The 20,749-nt window shown below is 36.2% G+C and overlaps 1 protein-coding gene and 1 non-coding gene across 3 annotated transcripts in view; both read left to right on the top strand.

Annotated features, from left to right (window-relative positions):
- scube1 (signal peptide, CUB domain, EGF-like 1) overlaps positions 1-20,749 on the top strand; it is a 226,835-nt gene that overhangs the window by 189,134 nt on the left and 16,952 nt on the right. For both annotated transcript variants that reach the window (XM_059325535.1, XM_059325534.1), the window contains 9 exons: positions 5,834-5,950; positions 7,910-8,032; positions 8,140-8,259; positions 13,140-13,238; positions 15,452-15,568; positions 15,978-16,139; positions 17,986-18,189; positions 18,825-18,986; positions 20,153-20,320. In XM_059325535.1, coding sequence (XP_059181518.1) covers positions 5,834-5,950; positions 7,910-8,032; positions 8,140-8,259; positions 13,140-13,238; positions 15,452-15,568; positions 15,978-16,139; positions 17,986-18,189; positions 18,825-18,986; positions 20,153-20,320 — 1,272 coding nt within the window. The remainder of the gene's footprint in view (positions 1-5,833; positions 5,951-7,909; positions 8,033-8,139; positions 8,260-13,139; positions 13,239-15,451; positions 15,569-15,977; positions 16,140-17,985; positions 18,190-18,824; positions 18,987-20,152; positions 20,321-20,749) is intronic.
- On the top strand, positions 13,431-13,549 carry LOC131961185 (5S ribosomal RNA). Its single transcript, XR_009389846.1, has one exon. It is a non-coding gene; the product is annotated as a 5S ribosomal RNA (ribosomal RNA).

Genomic DNA, 20,749 nt, shown 5'->3' with positions numbered 1-20,749 from the left:
GTACACACAACTGATATGCTTTTATACATACAATTGAAATGCTTTTATACACACAACTGAAATGCTTTTATACACACAACTGATATGCTTTTATAAACACAACTGAAATGCTTTTATACACACAACTGATATGCTTTCATTCACAGAACTTAAATGCTTTTATACACACAACTGATATGCTTTTATACATACAATTGATATGCTTTTATACATACAATTGAAATGCTTTTATACATACAACTGATATGCTTTCATACACACAACTGAAATGCTTTTATACACACAACTGATATGCTTTCATTCACAGAACTGAAATGCTTTTATACACACACTGAAATGCTTTTATACATACAACTGAAATGCTTTTATACACACACTGAAATGCTTTTATACATACAACTGATATGCTTTTATACACACACTGAAATGCTTTCATGCACACAACTGATATGCTTTTATACATACACTGAAATGCTTTTATACATACAACTGATATGCTTGTATTCACACAACTGAAATGCTTTCATACACACAACTGAAATGCTTTTGTACACACAAGTGATATGATTTTATACATACAATTGAAATGCTTCTATACATACAACTGAAATGCTTCTATACACACAACTGATATGCTTTTATACACACAACTGAAATGTTTTTATACACACAACTGATATGCTTTCATACACACAACTGAAATGCTTTTATACACACAACTGAAATGCTTTTTTACATACAATTGAAATGCTTTTATACATACAACTGATATGCTTTCATACACACAACTGAAATGCTTTTATACACACAGCTGATATGCTTTCATTCCAGGCGGCAATCTCCGTGCCTGATCACGGAGGCCACCAGGAAGTGCATAAAGCCTGCAATTCACAGAAAATTCCAGTAGAGGGTGCTAAGTTTGGCTGCAAAAGAAATCTGCCCATTCATTTCAGTGCTAAATTTGAAAACTTCTCACTTGATTTATTACCTCAAAAAAAATTTTCAGGGACAACATTATGGTCTCAATCGCTAGTAAAAAATCTTCTTCAAGACAATTTGATGTCAATAGTTCTAACAATGGCCCCATTTAGAAGAAAATAGAAGATAAAGAATCGTATGATTTTGGGCGTTTCTAGCTTTGATTGACAGGTCACTGACAAGGCGAGCCGTCACCAGGAGAGAAGCAGAGCAATACGTATCCATGGCAACGTGTCAATAAAGTTATATATAACCTTATAAAGATAGAAAAGAGGACGTTTACCGATTTGGTCTCATAACTTTGACCCTTTCACACTGTATTTTCGCTTAATGACAGTTTATTTGAACGTTTTGTTCAGTAAAAATGTCTTGTTCAGTGTTTGGTTGGACTAACAGACGCTCCAAGGAGTCGCTGCTCATTTTTCTGAGGTAAGAAAGATACATTTTGTTTTTGTTTTTTTGCTAGCCAAAACTAACATCCCAGTTAATGCTCCAATTAATGCTAACATGAATTAGCAGCGGCTTCTCTCAGTCGGGTTGCCGGTGTAGAGAGGTGTGTAGTCAGTGTCGTCAGATCCCTCGCGCTCCGCCATAGTCTAATTATGGTCTGCTCCACGTATCGGAAACAAGATGGCGACGCAAGGTGGCGACGCAAGATGGCGACGAGTATAACGCTGAACTCGAGGATTCCAACGGGCAGTCCACAAACCAATGGGTGACGTCACAGTGACTACGTCCATTATTTATATACAGTCTATGTTTCATTCACAGAACTGAAATGCTCTTATACATACAACTGATATGCTTTTATTCACACAACTGAAATGCTTTCATACACACAACTGATATGCTTTTATACATACAATTGAAATGCTTTTATACATACAACTGATATGCTTTCATACACACAACTGAAATGCTTTTATACACACAACTGATATGCTTTTATAAACACAACTGAAATGCTTTTATACACACAACTGATATGCTTTCATTCACAGAACTTAAATGCTTTTATACACGCAACTGATATGCTTTTATACATACAATTGATATGCTTTTATACACACAACTGATATGCTTTTATACATACAATTGAAATGCTTTTATACATACAACTGATATGCTTTCATACACAGAACTGAAATGCTTTTATACACACAACTGATATGCTTTCATTCACAGAACTGAAATGCTTTTATACACACACTGAAATGCTTTTATACATACAACTGATATGCTTTTATTCACACAACTGAAATGCTTTCATACACACAACTGATATGCTTTCATACACACAACTGAAATGCTTTTGTACACACAACTGATATGCTTTTATACATACAATTGAAATGCTTCTATACATACAACTGAAATGTTTTATACACACAACTGATATGCTTTCATACATACAATTGAAATGCTTTCATACACACAACTGAAATGCTTTCATACACACAACTGAAATGCTTTTATACACACAACTTAAATGCTGTTATACATACAACTGAAATGTTTTTATACACACAACTTATATGCTTTTATACATACAATTGAAATGTTTTTATACACACAACTTAAATGCTGTTATACATACAACTGAAATGTTTTTATACACACAACTTATATGCTTTTATACATACAATTGAAATGCTTTCATACACACAACTGATATGCCTTCATACACACAACTGAAATCCTTTTGTACACACAACTGAAATGCTGTTATACATACAACTAAAATGTTTTTATACACACAACTTATATGCTTTTATACATACAATTGAAATGCTTCTATACACACAACTGATATGCTTTTATACACACAACTGAAATGCTTTTATACATACAATTGAAATGCTTTTATACACACAACTGATATGCTTTTATTCACACAACTTATATGCTTTTATACATACAATTGAAATGCTTCTATACACACAACTGATATGCTTTTATACACACAACTGAAATGCTTTTATACATACAATTGAAATGCTATATACACACAACTGAAATGCTTTTTATACACACAACTTATATGCTTTTATACATACAATTGAAATGCTTCTATACACACAACTGAAATGCTTTTATACATACAATTGAAATGCTTTTATACACACAACTGAAATGCTTTTTTTTAATATTCTCCTATTTGACTCCCAAAAAACAAATCACAGAAATAAGGTAAATTTCCATAAATGTCAGACTGTTCCTTTAAATTCCGCTCTAGTGTGAAATTAGAATAAGTGTAAATCATTTGATGAGTGTTTTTATATAAACATTTAACTGCACAAAAGAAAAAAGGTCATGCATGTACAGTCATACAGTTTATTGCAACAGTGTAGCTGACGGCCTCAGCTGGGTGTGTAGTGTACTTGTAGAAGCCTCCTTATGATCAGCAGTTATGTTTGTACGACCAAAGGCAGATTCCTGGTTACAAGTCGCAGCAAGCGAGGCGGCAGAGCAGATAAACACAAAATGATTTTTATTAACGACAAAACCCTGGGGTGCCTCTGTCTCCGGCCCAAAACCACCAACAGTGTGTTCACACGTGTGCATCTGTGTTGGATCAACAGTGCATCTTCGGCGGTGCGTTTGGAGTCTTTAATGATGTGGTGTTGAGTGTTGTTAGCCACATCAGAGCATCAGTCCCGAATTCTGAGACATCTTTGCCACTCTACCATGCCAACCAATAGCTGCCAGGTTTGTCCCATCCACTGACATCTGCACTGTTCAGCTCCAACATGATCTTTAAATAAAATATAATGTTTAATTTGTCAGCACTTTCTGTGCCGGTGAGCTTTTCCAGAGAAAATAGCTCCTGGTGATGCACTACATGCCAGTGTTACAGCATTTACCAGAAGTGGCTAAGAAACCAAAGCAGAAAGATGATTGATTCCCATAGTTGCATAAGATATTTCCATAAGTGATTTCCTATGATCTTAAAGTTTAAAGATAGAGAAAATGTTGTCAGCAGCTAGATAAATGTCAGCAATCAGTGTCAAACCACCTCATCATGACCGACAGCGTGTCATACAGAAATGCACATCAGTAAAGCAGGAAGCAACTTTTATTTTTATATGTTACTTTAACACTCAACAGCTGTTGACGACTGCTACGTGCCCGGATCACTTTATGTAAACTCTTGCTTGTGAGCTAGCTCCAAACAGGCAAGCTATTTCTACGTCCTCACATGAACAGTTCCCTGGAATATTTACCAAGCCAACATCCAGGCCTTAACAACTTCCTCCACATGACAAACTCCATTATAACATGGTGTATTTTTAGTCCCTGTAAAGCCCCACGGAACAGCCTGAAATAAACCAGGTGAGCTTGAAATGCTGGCCTCCATTCCTGATAGGTTAATAATATTTGGTGCTGGACATGTATACATAAACACATTTGCAGGCAGGGGTGCACACACACACACACACACACACACACACACACACACACACACACAGACATTGACGTAAGCCTTCTCAACCTCAGTCCAGTAAAAGTTTTTCCATATTGGTTTATTAGAAAGAGCTCTTGTCCTAGTTTAGTGTGGAACTCATGTATTTGTTTACTATACTGTCCACTGTGACTAATGGGATGGCCTCTTTAGTCTGTGGTGAGCAGCCTGTGTTTGTCCTTAAATGAGTCATTAAGATTACAATATCTATAAACCAGTCATCCAGCTGACCTTTCCTTCCATTGCCGTAGGATAAAACCTGTGTGCTCACTGATTTAAACCATGACTGGATTAGTTCCTAAATCCATTCATTTTTGTGAAATCCAGCAGCACCTGTGTTGCACTTGTTGAAACATCAAAAGGCACCCGATTTGAATGTTTTCAGATGATTGAATGGGCACTATCAGCCCGTATATATAGCAGAGTAAGGGCTTTTGTCACCTACTGGCCAGTAGGTCGTTATCAGCCAACTGACTGAGCGTGGGTTGTATAGCGGTAGTTGTAATTGTGAATGATGCTATGGCAAAAACAACGTGGCTAAGCAAGACAAATACTTTTCAAACTGTCTTTTATAAAGTCTAGCCAGGAAGCTTTTCCCTAACTTTAGAGAAGTAGTTTTGTAGAGTAATTAAAGGAAACTGTGGCTTTTTAACTTAACGTATCCACTTTGTTTTAAGCGAGTGGCTATTAATTGGGTTGACAACAATCTTCTTAACCGTGCCAGCAGGTGGAGGAGGCCTCTACATGCCCATTCGTATGTGCTGATAACTGCTTATAGCCCGTGCAAGCTGCGAGGGGGCACCTCTGTATTGATGTAAATGGGAAAAACAATATGGGTGCACTGCAAAAAAGGTGTGTCTAAAAACAAGATAAAAACACTAAATCTGTGGGAAATGATCTTGCTGCATGGACAGATAATTTCACTTGACAAGATTTCTTAAAATTAAGATTATTAAATCTAGAAATAAGCATGTTGAACGCTTAAAATAAGAAATTAACCCTTAAAACAAGATAAATTATCTAACACTTCTAAATCTAAAGTTTTTTTTATCTTGGTAAGAAACAAATCATTTGCAGTGCACTCTGCTCGGGCCAGTTCATCATTGCTTGCAGCTTTAATTTATCTTGTTTTAAGAGTTAATTTCTTATTTTATTATTATTTAATTTAAGAAATCTTGTGAAGTGAAATTATCTGTCCATGCAGCAAGATCATTTCCCTCAGATTTAGTGTTTTTATCTTGTTTTTAGACACACCTTTTTTGCAGTGTGAATAAACAAAAACAACAAATGAAGGTGATGATGATGTCTCTTGCAGTCATTGTTTCCATTTCTTGTTCTCAACCCTTTCCATGGTATATAAATACAGTCGTGCATTTCTTTGGTCTCCCTCAGACATTGACGAATGCTCCTTTGAAAGAACCTGTGACCACACCTGCATCAACTACCCTGGCAGCTTTGAGTGCCTGTGCAACAAGGGATACATCCTGTACGGCCTCACTCACTGTGGAGGTAAGAGTCTGCTCAGATCTTTCTCAACACCTTGAGCATGGCCGGGAACCAGCTGTTTGCCAGAGCTGAAGTGTGTGTGACAGAGTAGACCAAATGTGTTTGTTTGTGTATATGCGTCTGAAAAGGAAATTCTCTGTGTGAAAGAGAGGGGTCACTGAGCGTGTGCAGAGGACTGCTGCTAAAAAGCTCTCACACATGCATTTTTGTATGCAAACAGTATGAGTCTTTGTATGTGTTCCCAATGTGTGTTGGTTAGTCTGCTTGTTTGTGCATGTGCTATCACACACCTGCAGCTCAGTACAGTTCCAACCAAGCGGCAACCTCCGGGTTTGAAAAGAGAAGCCAATGCAGAAGTGCCTTAACCTACATTCTCTCTAATGTCCAGCAGGGGGCAACTCGACTGGTTGCAAAAAGAAGTCTGTTTGTATGAAAGTCAATAGGAGAATTAGCCTATTTCTCCTTGATTTATTTCCTCAGTACCTCAGGAAAGATTCTTTTTCTCAATGGTCTTAATTGCAAGTATCAAGTCTTCTTCAATACAGCATGATGCTCATTTTTTATTTTAAAATTATGGTCCCATTAGCTGTGTTTCGACTAGAGGTGGGGAAGTGGCCACTGGGAAAGTCTCAGGCCACACCCTCTAAAAAGTCCACTCACTCTGCGTGTCTCCATTAGTTAGTCTCCGCTGATCATAAACAAAGTGATTGTGAATTAATGGCATCGCTAACTGTGCACAGTGTCCGGTGTTTGTAAACAAACAGAGATCGCTAAGTGAACACTTCCTGTAGCAGCAGCACATACACACTGTACTGCTACAGAGCTAACTGTAGCTAACTGCCGCTAACGGGGGCTCTTCTTAACAATCCGGCCTCCGGCTCGTTATCGGCTCGTTAAGAAGAGTACGAAGGAGTCGCTGGATTTGTCTCCAGTCGCTTTCTTGAAAAATAGTCACTAAGGGGGTCTGAAAAGTCGCTAAATTTAGCAACAAAGTCGCTAAGTTGGGAACACTGCTTCGCTGGCTTTTACAAATGTTGTGTGTTGTTGTCATGTAGAGAACTAGGGTTGTCACGATACTAAGATTTTCAACTTGATACCGATACTCAGGAAAATATTCGACACTTGATACCATTGTCGATACCACAAGGATAAAAACAAGGACCCCAAAATTTAACAGAAATATTTTTAACAACAAGAAAAATGCAACATGTAAAAATTAACAGGTTAAATATTTTCAATGAAAAACAGCAACTATGATAACAAGCTTGAGGTAGTGCAAAAAATAAATAAATACAATAAACAATAACAATTGAAACAATATTTTGTACATTTGTTCATTCTGGGACTTCAAGAGAGAAAATAACACTACTCATCAATGCTTTTGAAAATGAGTATCGTATCCGGATACAACGTTTTAGTATCGATACATTTTTGAGTATCGATACTTTTTTGAGTATCGATACTTTTGACAACCCTATAGAGTACTACGTCACATCCCGCTTAGCGATCTATCCAATCAGTAATCAGGCTGTTTCAGGGCAGAAAAAAGACCCTGCTCTTTGAAAGTGACGGAAAAAGTCCCGACAAACGCCGGCTCCGGACTGCTCATATTCAAATTAGGGGCGTTTCGGCGAGTGAGACCCGCCTCATTCTGGGTATTGTCCCACTATTTTTCAATTACTGCTTAGTTTTGAGTTGGATTTTGTGGTTTTTATATAATCATTTCTCTGGAAAAAAAAGCAAAATTAAAATCTAAAACTTTGTCACAAGATAAAACAGACATCAAGGAGTTCATTTTTAGTTATAACTCAGTTTTGACCAAAAATGTGGTTACTGCAGTTAGACTTTGTAGGGCAGTATGTGCCTATTAACCAGATCTCTTGTCCACTCTAATATGTCTACTAATTGTAATGTTTTATAATGTCTTATCAAACACTGACTGTGATGCTCTCTCTGTCTCAGACATTGATGAGTGCAGCATCAGTAACGGCAGCTGCGAGCACGGCTGCATTAACATGCAGGGTGGCTACGAGTGTGTGTGTCCACCTGGACAGAAACTCCACTGGAACAAGAAAGACTGCATCGGTAAGCACCAGCTCTGTTTAGTGTGTGCACGGTGGGTTCCTCACAGCCTGAACACAAGTGTATGTGTCCAGGTGGTTGTCATGGTGATGTGACTCTGTGTTCCTCAGAGGCGGTGAAGTGTCTGCCCAATGGGAAGCCAGCGCCCCGAGCCCAGCTGACCTGCACCAAGAGTGGAGGGGCAGAGGTCTGCTCGCTGTCCTGCCCCTCCAACGCCCTCTTCCTCGCAGGTGCGCGCACACACACGCACACACACACATAGGGCGGCGATGGCTCACTTGGTAGAGCGTTCCTCAAGTAACCGGAAGGTTGGTTGTTCAATCCTTGACCATGGCAGTCTACATGTCGAAGTATCCTTGAGCAAGATACTGAACCCCAAATTGCTCCCGATGCTGCGTTCATCAGTGTGTGAATGAATTTCTCAAAGTGGCAGGTGGCACCAGTGTGCCCTGTTGCCTCTAACACCAGCATGAATGTGTGTGAAAAGGTTGAAGTCACGAGAAAATAGTCAAATAACAAAAAAATTGTCAAAATAATGAAAAAAAAAGTTGAAGTCACAAGGAAAAGTCAAACTGAAAAAAAAAAGTATAATTAATGAGAAAAAAGTCAAAATAACGAGAAAATCATCAAAATAATGAGAAAAAAGTTGAAGTCACAAGTAATTGTCAAAATGGAAAAAAAAGTTGAGGTCACGAGAAAAAAGTCAAAATAACGAGAAAATCGTCAAAATAATGAGGAAAAAGTTGAAGTCACAAGAAATTGTCAAAATGAAAAGGAAAAAGTTAAAGTCATGAGAAAAAAGTCAAAATAACAAGAAAATCATCAAAATAATGAGAAAAAAGTTGAAGTCACAAGAATTTTTTTCAAAATGAAAAGAAAAAAGTCGAAATCATGAGAAAAAAGTCAAAATAACGAGAAAATTGCCAAAATAATGAGGAAAAAAGTTGAAGTCACAAGAAACTGTCAAATTGAAAAGAATAAATTGAAGTCACGAGAAAAATCTTTAAAAAATAGCCTATGAAATAATAACTTAATAATAACTTGGAAAAATAAAAAAGAAGAAATCTCATCCCCGATAGGCACTGGCCAAGTAGACTGATATGTCGCTTGTGCAGACATGCTATAATATGATGGTCAAGATGCTTAACAAACCTGCTGCAATCAAACTGCTCAACATTGTTATTGTTAATCAATCTCTTCCAAACACATCACAATGAAAATGAAACCACAATAAACAGAGGAAAATAAAATTATTCCAAGTTTATGGGAAATAATAAAAAGAAAATGAATAAGCAAAAGAAAGTAATTATCAGAGCCCATTCCTTTGCTTTACCATCTTTGCCAAAAATTCCAATACATTTTAAAAAAAAATTTTAACAAATTTTTTTTTTTAAAGTAATATACTGTAATATTTGTTTTAAACATTTTCACTGATTGTGCCTTTTTGTGACCCAGCAAATGAAATTCACTCTAAAAGGAGCTTTGCTGCCAGATGTATACTGCCCTACAAAGTCTAACTGCAGTAACTACATTTTTGGTCAAAATTGACTTATAACTAAAAATGAACTCCTTTATGTCCGTTTTATCTTGTGACAAAGTTTTAGATTTCAATTTTGCTTTATTTCAGAGAAATAATTATATAAAAATTGCAGTAACTACAAAATCCAACTCAAAACCAAAGCAAGTCAGTTTAAACTTACTTACCACTGTCTGATTTGACTGTGATACAGTGTAGCCTTGTATTTCTTCATTGTGTTAAATAGTGAAGACAAGAATATAAAAAATTATAGGTTTATTTGATAGGGAAATTATTATCTAGATAGTGATGAAGTAAAAAAGTGAGTTAGATTATATTAAGACTAAAATATAAAATGTCTTTATAATATTAAATCTAAATAACACTCATTTTTTAAGTTGTTAAACTATTTTAAATACACTTCTAACAAAATCAATTTGAAAATGTTTATTCACTGCAACAAAATATAAAAGCTTAAAGAAGACAAGAACACTCTAGTTACTGCACTCTGTTTCTGCATTACAATTAGAACCGTTAACAACAAAACCGGAGTGCAGTAACTACATTTTTCGGGTCAAAGGTCAAATAAATCATCATGTATTTTGAATATAATTTTTTTTTCTTTTTTTTCTTTTTTTTGTAATTTTGTGTCTTTTTAAATAATTTTGTGTCTCTTTTTAGTAACTGTATTTTTTTGGTCAATTTGTGTCTTTTTTTTAGTAAATTTGTGTCTTTTAAAATAACTTTTTGTCTCTTTTTTGCAATTTTGTGTATTTTTTTGGTCATTTTGTGTCTTTTTTGGGTCATTTTGTGTCTTTTTGTGTCTTTTTTAATAAGTGTGTGTCTTTTTTTGGTCATTTTGTGTCTTTTTTAAGTAATTTAGTGTTTTTTCAGTAATTTTGTGTCTTTTTAGTAATTTTGTGTCTTTTTTGGGTAATTTTGTGTCTTTTTTAATAATTGTGTGTCTTTTTTTGGTAATTCTGTATTTTTTGGTCATTTTGTGTCTTTTTTTAAGTAATTTAGTGTTTTTTCAGTAATTTTGTGTCTTTTTTGGTCATTTTGTCTCTTTTTGGCCTTTTTTGTCTTTTTTTTAGTAATTTTGTGTCTTTTTTTGGTCATTTTGTGTCTTTTTTTTAAGTAATTTAGTTTTTTTTTCTGTCATTTTGTGTCTTTTTTGGCCTTTTTTTGTAATTTTGTCCTTTTTTGTCATTTTGCCTTTTTTTGGTCATTTTATGTCTTTTTTAAGTAATTTAGTTTTTCTTCTGTCATTTTGTGTCTTTTTTTTTGGTCATTTTTATAGTGCCTCCAGCGGCCCTCAGGGAATTCGAGTTTGAGAGCCCTGATTTAGACTCTGTAGGGCAGAATTGTTTGCTCCGTCATGATGCACACACTGCCTCCCTCTGCTGGTGACAGTCTGCAGTTACATCTTTCTTCACCTTTCCTCTGGATGCCACTGATGCTTGACTTTATTGCTGTATGTGTTGACTCCTCGGGGGCCTCTCCACTCGGACTGATGTGTTTTTCTCTCTGCAAGGTTTTCTTGGCTCCTCCCGTTGCAGCCCTCTGGCTGGCTCCCTGCTCTCTCCTCCTGCGATAGTACTTAACACACATCTGTAAATCGATTACATTCTTTGATCACGCCTTTTCTTCCATAGCGAGGCCCTCAGTCCGTTTAACTTGGCCGCTGTGGTGTGAGAATGATGGATAGCTCTCAGGCATGAAGTGAAATATTTATTTTTCTGTCTTTTTGGAGTGTGTCTTAATTTTAGGGGAGAGAGCCATGTAAATTCCTGTGGCCTGATGCAGCCCGGGCTCTTATTTAATCATCTCAGTTTTATGACCTCCGAAGGCTTCATCCCTCATTTCTTACGTGAAATGCGTCTTTGTGTGTGCATGTGCATCAAGGTAGAAAGACAGGATTCATAGATCTTTCATTTGGGACTTTTAATTTCTCAGCAGGGCTTTAAGGTCACATGGCAGCAGAGTTTCCTCTGGGCTGTCTGTCTCCTTTCTCAATACAGGAGGAGAGGAAGCTCATGCTGCATTTATAACATTCTTCTTGATCCTCAGCCCACCGCCAAGTGAAACACACGTGCTTCCATACAATACCCACGACTCAGATGGAACAGGAAGACACACAGTTCTTCAGACAAAATAAAAACTCTCAGCCTCCCTCACCTCTCATCATCAAGTCTCATTCCCCTTTATCACTCTAGTCTAATGCAGTGGTTCCCAACCTTTTTGAGTGGCGACCCCCAATTTAACATGCATGTTGTCTGCGACCCCCGCTCACTGAACAGAATTTCACGCGCACAGTTCAGATTAAAAAAAGACACAAAATGACCCAAAAAATACATAAAATTAAGCAAAAAAGGACTCAAATTGACCACAAAATGACCACAAAAATGCACAAATTGACCAAAAAAAGACACAAAATGACCCAAGAAAGAAAAAAAATGACCAAAAAAGACACAAAATGACCAAAAAAGGACATAAAATGACCAAAAAAAGACACAAAATTACCAAGAAAGATACAAATTGACCACAAAATGATCAAAAAAGACACAAAATGACCAGAAAAGACACAAAATGACCAAAAAAAGACATAAAATTACCAAAAAAAGACACAAAATTACCAAAAAAGACACAAATTGACCACAAAATGATCAAAAAAGACACAAAATGACCAGAAAAGACACAAAATGATCAAAAAAGACACGAAACGACCTGAAAAGATACAAAATGACCAAAAAAGACACAAAATGACCCAAAAAAGAAACAAAATGATCAAAAAAGACACAAAATGACAAAAAAGACACAAAATGGCCAAAAAACCCCACAAAATGACCAAAAAAAAAAGATATTAAATGACCGAAAAGACTAAAACACATTAACACATGAACACTTTAACACAGTGGAGACAGAGCTGACTTCCAAAATGATTTGGTGACCCCCAGAAATCATCTTGCAACCCCAATTAGGGTCGGGACCCAAAGGTTGAGAATAGCTGGTCTAATGTATGTGCTTGTGTGTCAAGGTTATAATAGTTTTGGATTTTTCATTAGTTTTAGTTTTAATTTAGTTGTGAAGTTTTGGTTTCAAATTCAGTTAGTTTTAATTAGTTTTTAGAGTGAGTTTATATTTTTTTATTTTTTGGAAAATGCTTAGTTTTAGTTTAGTTTTTATTAGTTTTAGTGTTAGGTTTTTTTTCGAATGGGGTATTTGTTGGGTGCCAGATTAAAAAAAAGTCACAATAAATTTTGCCTTTATTTCCTTTATCCATCTCAGCCCCAATAAGTTTATTAAGTCATAAAACCAGATAGATTAAATAGATTTCATATCAACCACAAAGGTTTATGGATGAAAAAAGACGAAAACGAAGGACATTTTCACTATAATTTTAGTTAGTTTGGTAACCAAGCAATAATTTAACCAATCCAGTTGTCATTTTTTTAAAAACTCAGTTTTTTTATTTTTATTTCAGTTAACGAAAATGTTTTCTCAATTCTAGTTTTCATTATTTCGTTAGTTTTCGTCAACTATAATAACTTTGGTGTGTGTGTGTGTGTGTGTGTGTGTGTGTGCTTTTAACAGACTCAGAGAACAGCTACACTCTGAGCTGTGGCGTACCAGTCCAGCCTGGTAAAACTCCACAGAAGAGGAATGCCACGGCTGCCTTACCCACCTGTGCAGGTACAGTAGTACTGATCACTCACAGGGTCTGAGCCTGATCCATTCATCAAATTTATCACATCAGTACCGGTATGAGAATATTTATTTTCCAATATGTGATATTAATTATTATTTCGGAGTTCACAGCGTATATTTATGGAAAAAACGTATATCTGTTGAACATTTGCACATTTGAATATACTAGTACTAGTGGCTTACGGCCATACCACCCTGATCACGCCCGATCTCGTCTGATCTCGGAAGCTGAGCAGGGTAGGGCCTGGTCAGTACTTGGATGGGAGACCGCCTGGGAATACCAGGTGCTGTAAGCTTAGGCTGTGGCTCAGTTGGGAGAGTTGGTTGGCCCCCAACCGAAGGGTTGGTGGTTCGATCCCCGACCATCGCAGCCTACATTCAAAGTATCCTTGAGCAAGATACTGAACCCCAAATTGCTCCTGATGTGCTGTGTTCATCGGTGTGTGAATGAATTCCCAATGGTGGCAGGTGGCACTGTTTAGGGTAGCCCAATGGTGGCAGGTGGCACTGTTTAGGGTAGCCTCTTCCACCAGTATGAATGTGTGTGAAAGGGTGAAGGAGCGCAGTCTGTAGTGTAAAGCGCTTTGAGTGGTCGCAAAGCGACTAGATAAGTGCAGGTCCATTTACCAATTACCCGTAGGAAGTATGTATTCGTACATTACATGCCACACTACAACGTCTGCAACTCCATAAAACACTTACTTTTCATAAGGTACCACACCATCCAGCACAGAAACAGTGCAATGCCGTAATACGTCCTACGTAAATAATGATATTTTGAAAAATGAATTAAAAAATCTTCAAAATTGCGGATGCACACCTTTTTATTTTTTATTTGTTTTTTTTTTCGTTTATTTTGGTTGAAAGGACACTACTTTTTATAGAAGCGATGTTTGCCTGGATTCATGATGTCCAGGATTACAATCAATTATACTGGTTAAAGCTGTATTGGGGTTTTTTTGTATTTTATTTGTTTTCTGATCAAATGCACTTGACCAATTATTCCTAAACATTTAATCCAAATGGCTCTAATTTAATGGTTTGGTTCTGCAAACTGTCTTTTTAATTTGTGCTGCATTTTGTAATGTACTTTTGTGCTGCACTTTTCTAATGTATTTTGGAATGTATTTTTACTGTTAAAGTTGTTGTAGGACTGTTGAGTATTACTTGTTGAAATGTGGACTCACACACACACACACACACACATCTATAAAACACTTCTTGCTTTATAGATAGATGTCACAAAGGGTAGGCAAATGATTTCATTCTGTTTTTTGTTTTTTTGTTTTTGACAATGTCCCAACTTTTTGTGGAATTGGGGTTGTAATATATTACATGTAGAATATTCCTATTTCAATATAATAATCAGTTATCTGTTTAATAAATCAGCCTTCTGAGTAAGTTTGTATAATCAGCAAAAAAGATTTGGAGGTAAACACTACTTGATGGCAAATACATTTTGAAAAAACCCCACCATATTAAGATAAGGCGGGCAGAGAAAGTTATATTTCATGATGACTTGAGAAAAGATAAAAACTAATGTACACTGTAAACAATTGTATTGTAAATTAACAGTAAAATACTGGCAGCAGTGTTGCCAGCATTCTACTGTTCATTTTACAGTTCCCTGTTATCTGCTGTGATAAAACCACATACTGAATTACAGTAAAATCCTGCATTTCATTGATTTTTACAGTAGACTAAAACACAGTATAGTGCTGAAGCTAGTTGCAATATTGTTGCATTATACAATGCAGTCATTTTTTGTAAATAGAGCATATTACTGTCCGAATGCCAATTACTAAGAATTAAGCGCTGTCTTCACTGTAATGTAACCTCAGTAATTTTAATATATCATATACTGAAAGAGTTAGTAAAGTATATATGTACAGCCATTAAAAATGTAGAACATTTCATGTATATATTATTATTATTACATTTTCTAAGTCTCTTGTCCACATTTTTACACACATATATACTGTATCATATATTTTATGGGAAACTGCAAGCTACCTACAAATATTGCCCAGAATGCATTGTTTTCTACAGTACAATACCTTTTTAATGTAAAACAGTATGTTACTGTCACAATTTGGCTGTTTTCTTACAGCAATCCATTACAGTGTGTGCTTTATTTTACTCTGATACTAAATAGTGATGAACAGTCTTTTGTTTCTCTCTGCTGTGTATAAATGAAGACACCATGGCCCCGCCCATCAAACAGAAGGCCAGGTTTAAGATCAAAGATGCCAAGTGTCACCTGAGGCCTCGCAACAAGGAGAAACACAGAGATTCATCTAGACAGAACCTGCAAGGTGAACACATTGTACTGGCTTAACAAGCCTCCTTTTACACACATTAAAATCTCTGTGTTAACCCTTTAATGCACAACATGGGTCTAAAGTGACCCGATTAAGTGTTTATATTCTATATCTTTGCATATGATGATCAAAAACATGCACAAGGTCATTTTTGACCCATGTTTCCTAAAGTATGAAGGGAATAATGGATATAATGATCTGTTGTAAATGACATGGGAAATGAATTCGGGTCATTTTTGACCCGTGTTGTACATTAGAAGGTGTTTATATGTTGTGCATCAGAGGGTTAAAAGGAGAGAAACTTAACTTATCTTTGGTGCATCATTCTATCACGTTGTGGCCTTTGACCTCATGACACTCTATCTCCTCCTCTCCACTCTCCATCTGTCTCTTCACCTGACAGGAGGCCAGTTCCCCTGCACCGACGACTGCCAGGTCACGTTTGTCAACCTCAAGTGTGACTCGTCCAAGAGACAACGACGACGAGGACGCAAATCTCCTTCGAAAGAGGTTTCCCACATCACGGCTGAGTTTGAGATGGAGATGAAGGAGGAAGAAGCCTCAGGTGTCATGTTCTTTCGTACTTTAATGCAATAGTAAACCAAGAGTTCACCCACTAATCCTTAAGATATGACATCATACCGTACGGAATAGTATGTAGTGTTTTTAAACTGGAATCATCAGTCTTTTTTTTTTTTTGATTAATATTTTTAATTTTGATTTTATATACACTACAGGCCAAAAGTTTGGAAGCAAGATCAAATTTGTGCAAAAAAAAAATCATCATTGCTATACTTTGCAACAAAATAAACATGATTATAATATAAAAGTCACTTATTAGAACACAGTTTTACTATAATTATCAGGTCTGTAGAACCTGATAATGTAATAATTTCCCGATAATGTAATAAAGTGCATTTCCCAATAATGTATTACACTTTTTACCAATAATGTAATAATGCAGATTTTTATAAAGTAAACATCAATTTCTGTCTCTCTACATACGTCATCTGGTATAACTGATACGATTGGCTAAGAGCTACCTACAGACACTTTTGATAGACATTCGTAGCGCCCAATAAACGGCTCTGGAGGATTGTAAACCACGCCTCCTCTACGGAGAAATGAATGGCTGGTTTCCAGACTAATCTCACTTGTGATTAGTCTGGCGTTAGCCAGTCTAGTCCATAATGAGATTGTGCCACGATTTTTTGGATGGGGAAATGTCCTTGATCCAGAAGAGCAACATTTTTTTTTTCTGGCAGCAAAAGTCAACATATCGAATAGCCTCCTGTGTTTGACACTCTAAATATGTATATTACAGTCTGTAAGTCCAAGTATAGGACACACCGGGTTAAAATCTATTGGAATCCCTGCAGTTTCACACAGCTCCACAGACAGTGAACATAGTTACCGATATCACAATTACACTTCCAACAGAGTGGAGATACAGTACTATCCATCTTGTTTTTAAGAGCAGGAGTTATGTGTGTGTGATGTAGGATCCTATATTGCGCTGCAAAGAGCCACCTCTCAAAACGAAGAAAGAAAGTACAAAAATGAGGTGTATTTTGCTTAAAAATAGCAAAATTATCTGCAAATGGAACAAGAAAATTTGGCTTGTCAAGATTTTCCAAAACAAGTAAAAATATCTAATCTTAACGAACCCAAAATACCTTAGAATGAGTGTATTCTAACTAATAAAAAGTGTTTTTTTTATTGTTGTTGTTAAATGTTTTATGTTAAATGTTTAAATATCAAGTGTCAGTTTACAGCTATGTGCTAAATTATTAGTTAATTACAGACATACTACACAACAATACACACTTCTATTGTTTCATTGATAATAAAACAATCGATTCCACCTGGCTGTATGTATAAGTATGTGAAGAGGTAAAATGATGTCACAGTTATGATTTCTTAGTTATGCTTGAAATAAGAAATTATTACTTTGAAATAGCAGTTTTATACTTGTAAGTGTTGATAAAACAGCTTTTGATATTCTAGTTTCCAGCATGCATTTACTCAGTATAGGCCATAAAATCTCAGTAACAAGCTGTAATATCTTATTTAGATCATTTAGGACCAAAACACTTAACACATAAAATATACTGACTAAGAAAAACTATTTTATCACACAAAAAATAAGCATGTATCCCCTTGATCTAAGATATTTAATCTCACTTAGATTTCAGTTTTTGCAGTGTGGATGGATTTGGTTCGGTTACACACAGATATTCCCCTGGCATAAACCCACATTTCCCGCCAGTCAGCATCATCAATAGAGGTACCCAGGTCGGAATCATCAGTCTTAAAATGCTAAAGAAAGTCTATTTTGGTTATTTTTGGTTAAACTCAGAAGTGTCTATTTAGTGTTTTATTTGAGTTTTTTTCTCCAATGTGTTCCTCAGACACGTGTAATGTGGAGTGTGTGCGTGAAAAGATGAAGCAGAAGCTGCAGAACGCCATGCGGACGCTCAGGAAGTCCATCAACAAACAGCAGTTCTACATCCAGTTCTCTGGGACCGAGTATGAGGTGGCCCAGAAACCGTCCCGGGTCCCGGATGGAGCAGAGGCCTGCAGCACAGGACAAGTCCTCAGAGAGGGAAAGTGTGGTAAGTTCTGAGCTTTACCAGTTGTGTCATGACCAAGGTTATGATAGTTTTGGATTTTTCATTAGTTTTAGTTTTAATTTCGTTGTGAATTTTTGTTTTACAAATTCAGTTAGTTTTAATTCGTTTTTAGAGTGAGTTTGCTAGTTTTAGTTTAGTTTTTATTTTTTGAAAATGCTTAGGTTTTGTTTAGTTGTTATTAGTTTTAGTGTTAGTTTTAGTTTTTGTGTAATGCGCATGTGCCTTAATTTCCTTTGGTTTATCCATCTTAGCCCGAATAAGATTATTAACTCTTACAGTTCGGGGTGTTTTGTATTTTGGTTGGAGGGTAGACATCCCAGTCTCAGTAAACACATTTACCATGTGTTCCTGCATGTTGAAATAGAAGCACTGAATTATGTATGAAAAAAGTTGACAAAGACGAAAACTAAGGACAATTTCACTATCATTTTAGTTAGTTTTGTAATACAGTTTCAGTTAGTTATCGTTTTTTTTTTAAACTCTTGTCATTTCAGTTAACTGAAATAAAACGTTTTTTAAATTTTAGTTTTCGTTATTTTGTTAGTTTTCGTTAACTATGTTAACCTTGGTCATGATGTCACTGTCAAGAGACATCAAGTCACTGTCTCTGTCCACAGTGAGCTGTGGTGTGGGGACGTTCTACAGTGGGGAGCAGGAGCAGTGTGTCCAGTGTCCTCCCGGTTCGTACCAGGACACAGTGGGTCAGCTGTCCTGTGAGCCCTGTCCCAGCACTGAAGGACAGGGCATCGCTGGTGCCAAGAATGTGTCTCAGTGTGGAGGTTAGTTACCTTCCCATCATACAGTCATTTCAATAGTTTCACACCTTAACCCTCTAGAGTCCCCAAAAGCTCCAAATCATGACTTCTTCATCACATCTAGACTAGAAAACAAAGCACCGTGGAGCCCTACTGTAAATTTACCTCTAAAGTTCTGGCTGTAAACTCCATGAGGACAGTTTCAGTTTGATGATGATATACCAAGTAAAACTGGAGACAAGCTATATAATAATAATATATTTAGTATAAAATTATAGAAATGGATGTAACCCTCTTATATGTTATATTTGCAACCTTTGTTCACATTTGCAACATTTAAAATTCTTTATTGAGCATGATAGTGTTTTGAAAGTAAAAAAAAGATTCAAACTTACATTTTATGTGGGACTAAAGTGCTAAAAAAAGACACAAAATGATGAAAAAAAGACACAAAATGACTAAAAAAAAAATTACCAAAAAAAAGATACAAAATGACAAAAGAGACACAAAATGACTAATAAAAGACACAAAATGAGAAGACAAAATGACCAAAAAACCACAGAAGACACAAAATGACAAAAAAAGACACAAAATGACAAAAAAAAAGACACAAAATGACGAATAAAAGATAAAAAATGAGAAGACAAAATTACCAAAAAAAGACACAAAATAACTAAAAAAGACACAACAAAAGACACAAAATGACCAAAATTGTTACGCTAAACACACAAGACCCAAATAAAATCGAGTCCCACCAGAATAAAAACCAGAGTTGATGACAGGATCACACACAATCACAAGATCACATTTATGTTGGTTTTCCTTGGTTTCTTTTTGGTTCAAAATGTTGATCCAGTAAGTCAGAATAAAAAATAAATTATTATTAGGGCATATAGGTGAGGTTGTGCTGAAAAAAAAATACCAACATGGCATTTAAGTGGTGTATACAGGCAGGATGAAAAGGATTCAAAAATGGACAAAATAACCCAAGACTCTATAGAGTTCAATACTAATCATGCATGTGTAAATATGTTTGTTTTTTCACCACCTAGTGGCCATTCATACAAAGTGACTCTGAGGAACACCCACAAGAGAGCACCACAGACGAGACCACCACCTCCAAGTGTCTCAGAGAGACAAAAAGCTACAGATACAGAGAATAAAGAGATTGTCTTGTGTCCTTCCCTCAGGTCAGTGTCCAGCAGGTCACTTCTCTGCTGATGGCTTCCGTCCGTGCCAGCCATGTGCTCTGGGTTCCTACCAGCCAGAACCAGGCCGTGTCCTCTGCTTCCTTTGTGGAGGAGGGATCATGACTAAATATGAAGGATCAATGTCCTTCAGGGACTGTGAGGCCAAAGGTGAGGCTTTGTGTCTGTGTGTCATTGCCTACTTGTGTCAGGTAGTGTGCATCTGTATGTGTGCACATCAAGGTTATAATAGTTTGGGATTTTTCATTAGTTTTAGTTTTAATTTCGTTGTGAATTTTTGTTTTCAAATTCAGTTAGTTTAAGTTAGTTTTTAGAGTGAGTTTGCTAGTTTTAGTTTTCTTTTTTTTTCTTTTTTTTTTTAAATGCTTAGTTTTAGTTTAGTTTTTTTTTTTAAATTAGTTTTAGTGTTAGTTTTAGGGTTTTTTTTTGTAATGGGGTATATGTTGGGTGTGAGATTCAAAGAGTTCATAATAAATTTTGCCTTTATTTCCTTTGGTTTATCCATCTCAGCCCCAATAATGTTATTAATTCTTACAGTTCCAGGTGCTTTGAATTTTGGTTGGAGTGTAGACATCCCAG

The sequence above is a fragment of the Centropristis striata genome, chromosome 22, assembly GCF_030273125.1.
Source record: "Centropristis striata isolate RG_2023a ecotype Rhode Island chromosome 22, C.striata_1.0, whole genome shotgun sequence".
Taxonomy (NCBI): domain Eukaryota; kingdom Metazoa; phylum Chordata; class Actinopteri; order Perciformes; family Serranidae; genus Centropristis; species Centropristis striata.
The sequence above is the reverse complement of the archived record's forward strand: the minus strand, read 5'-3'. Positions and strand labels throughout refer to the sequence as shown.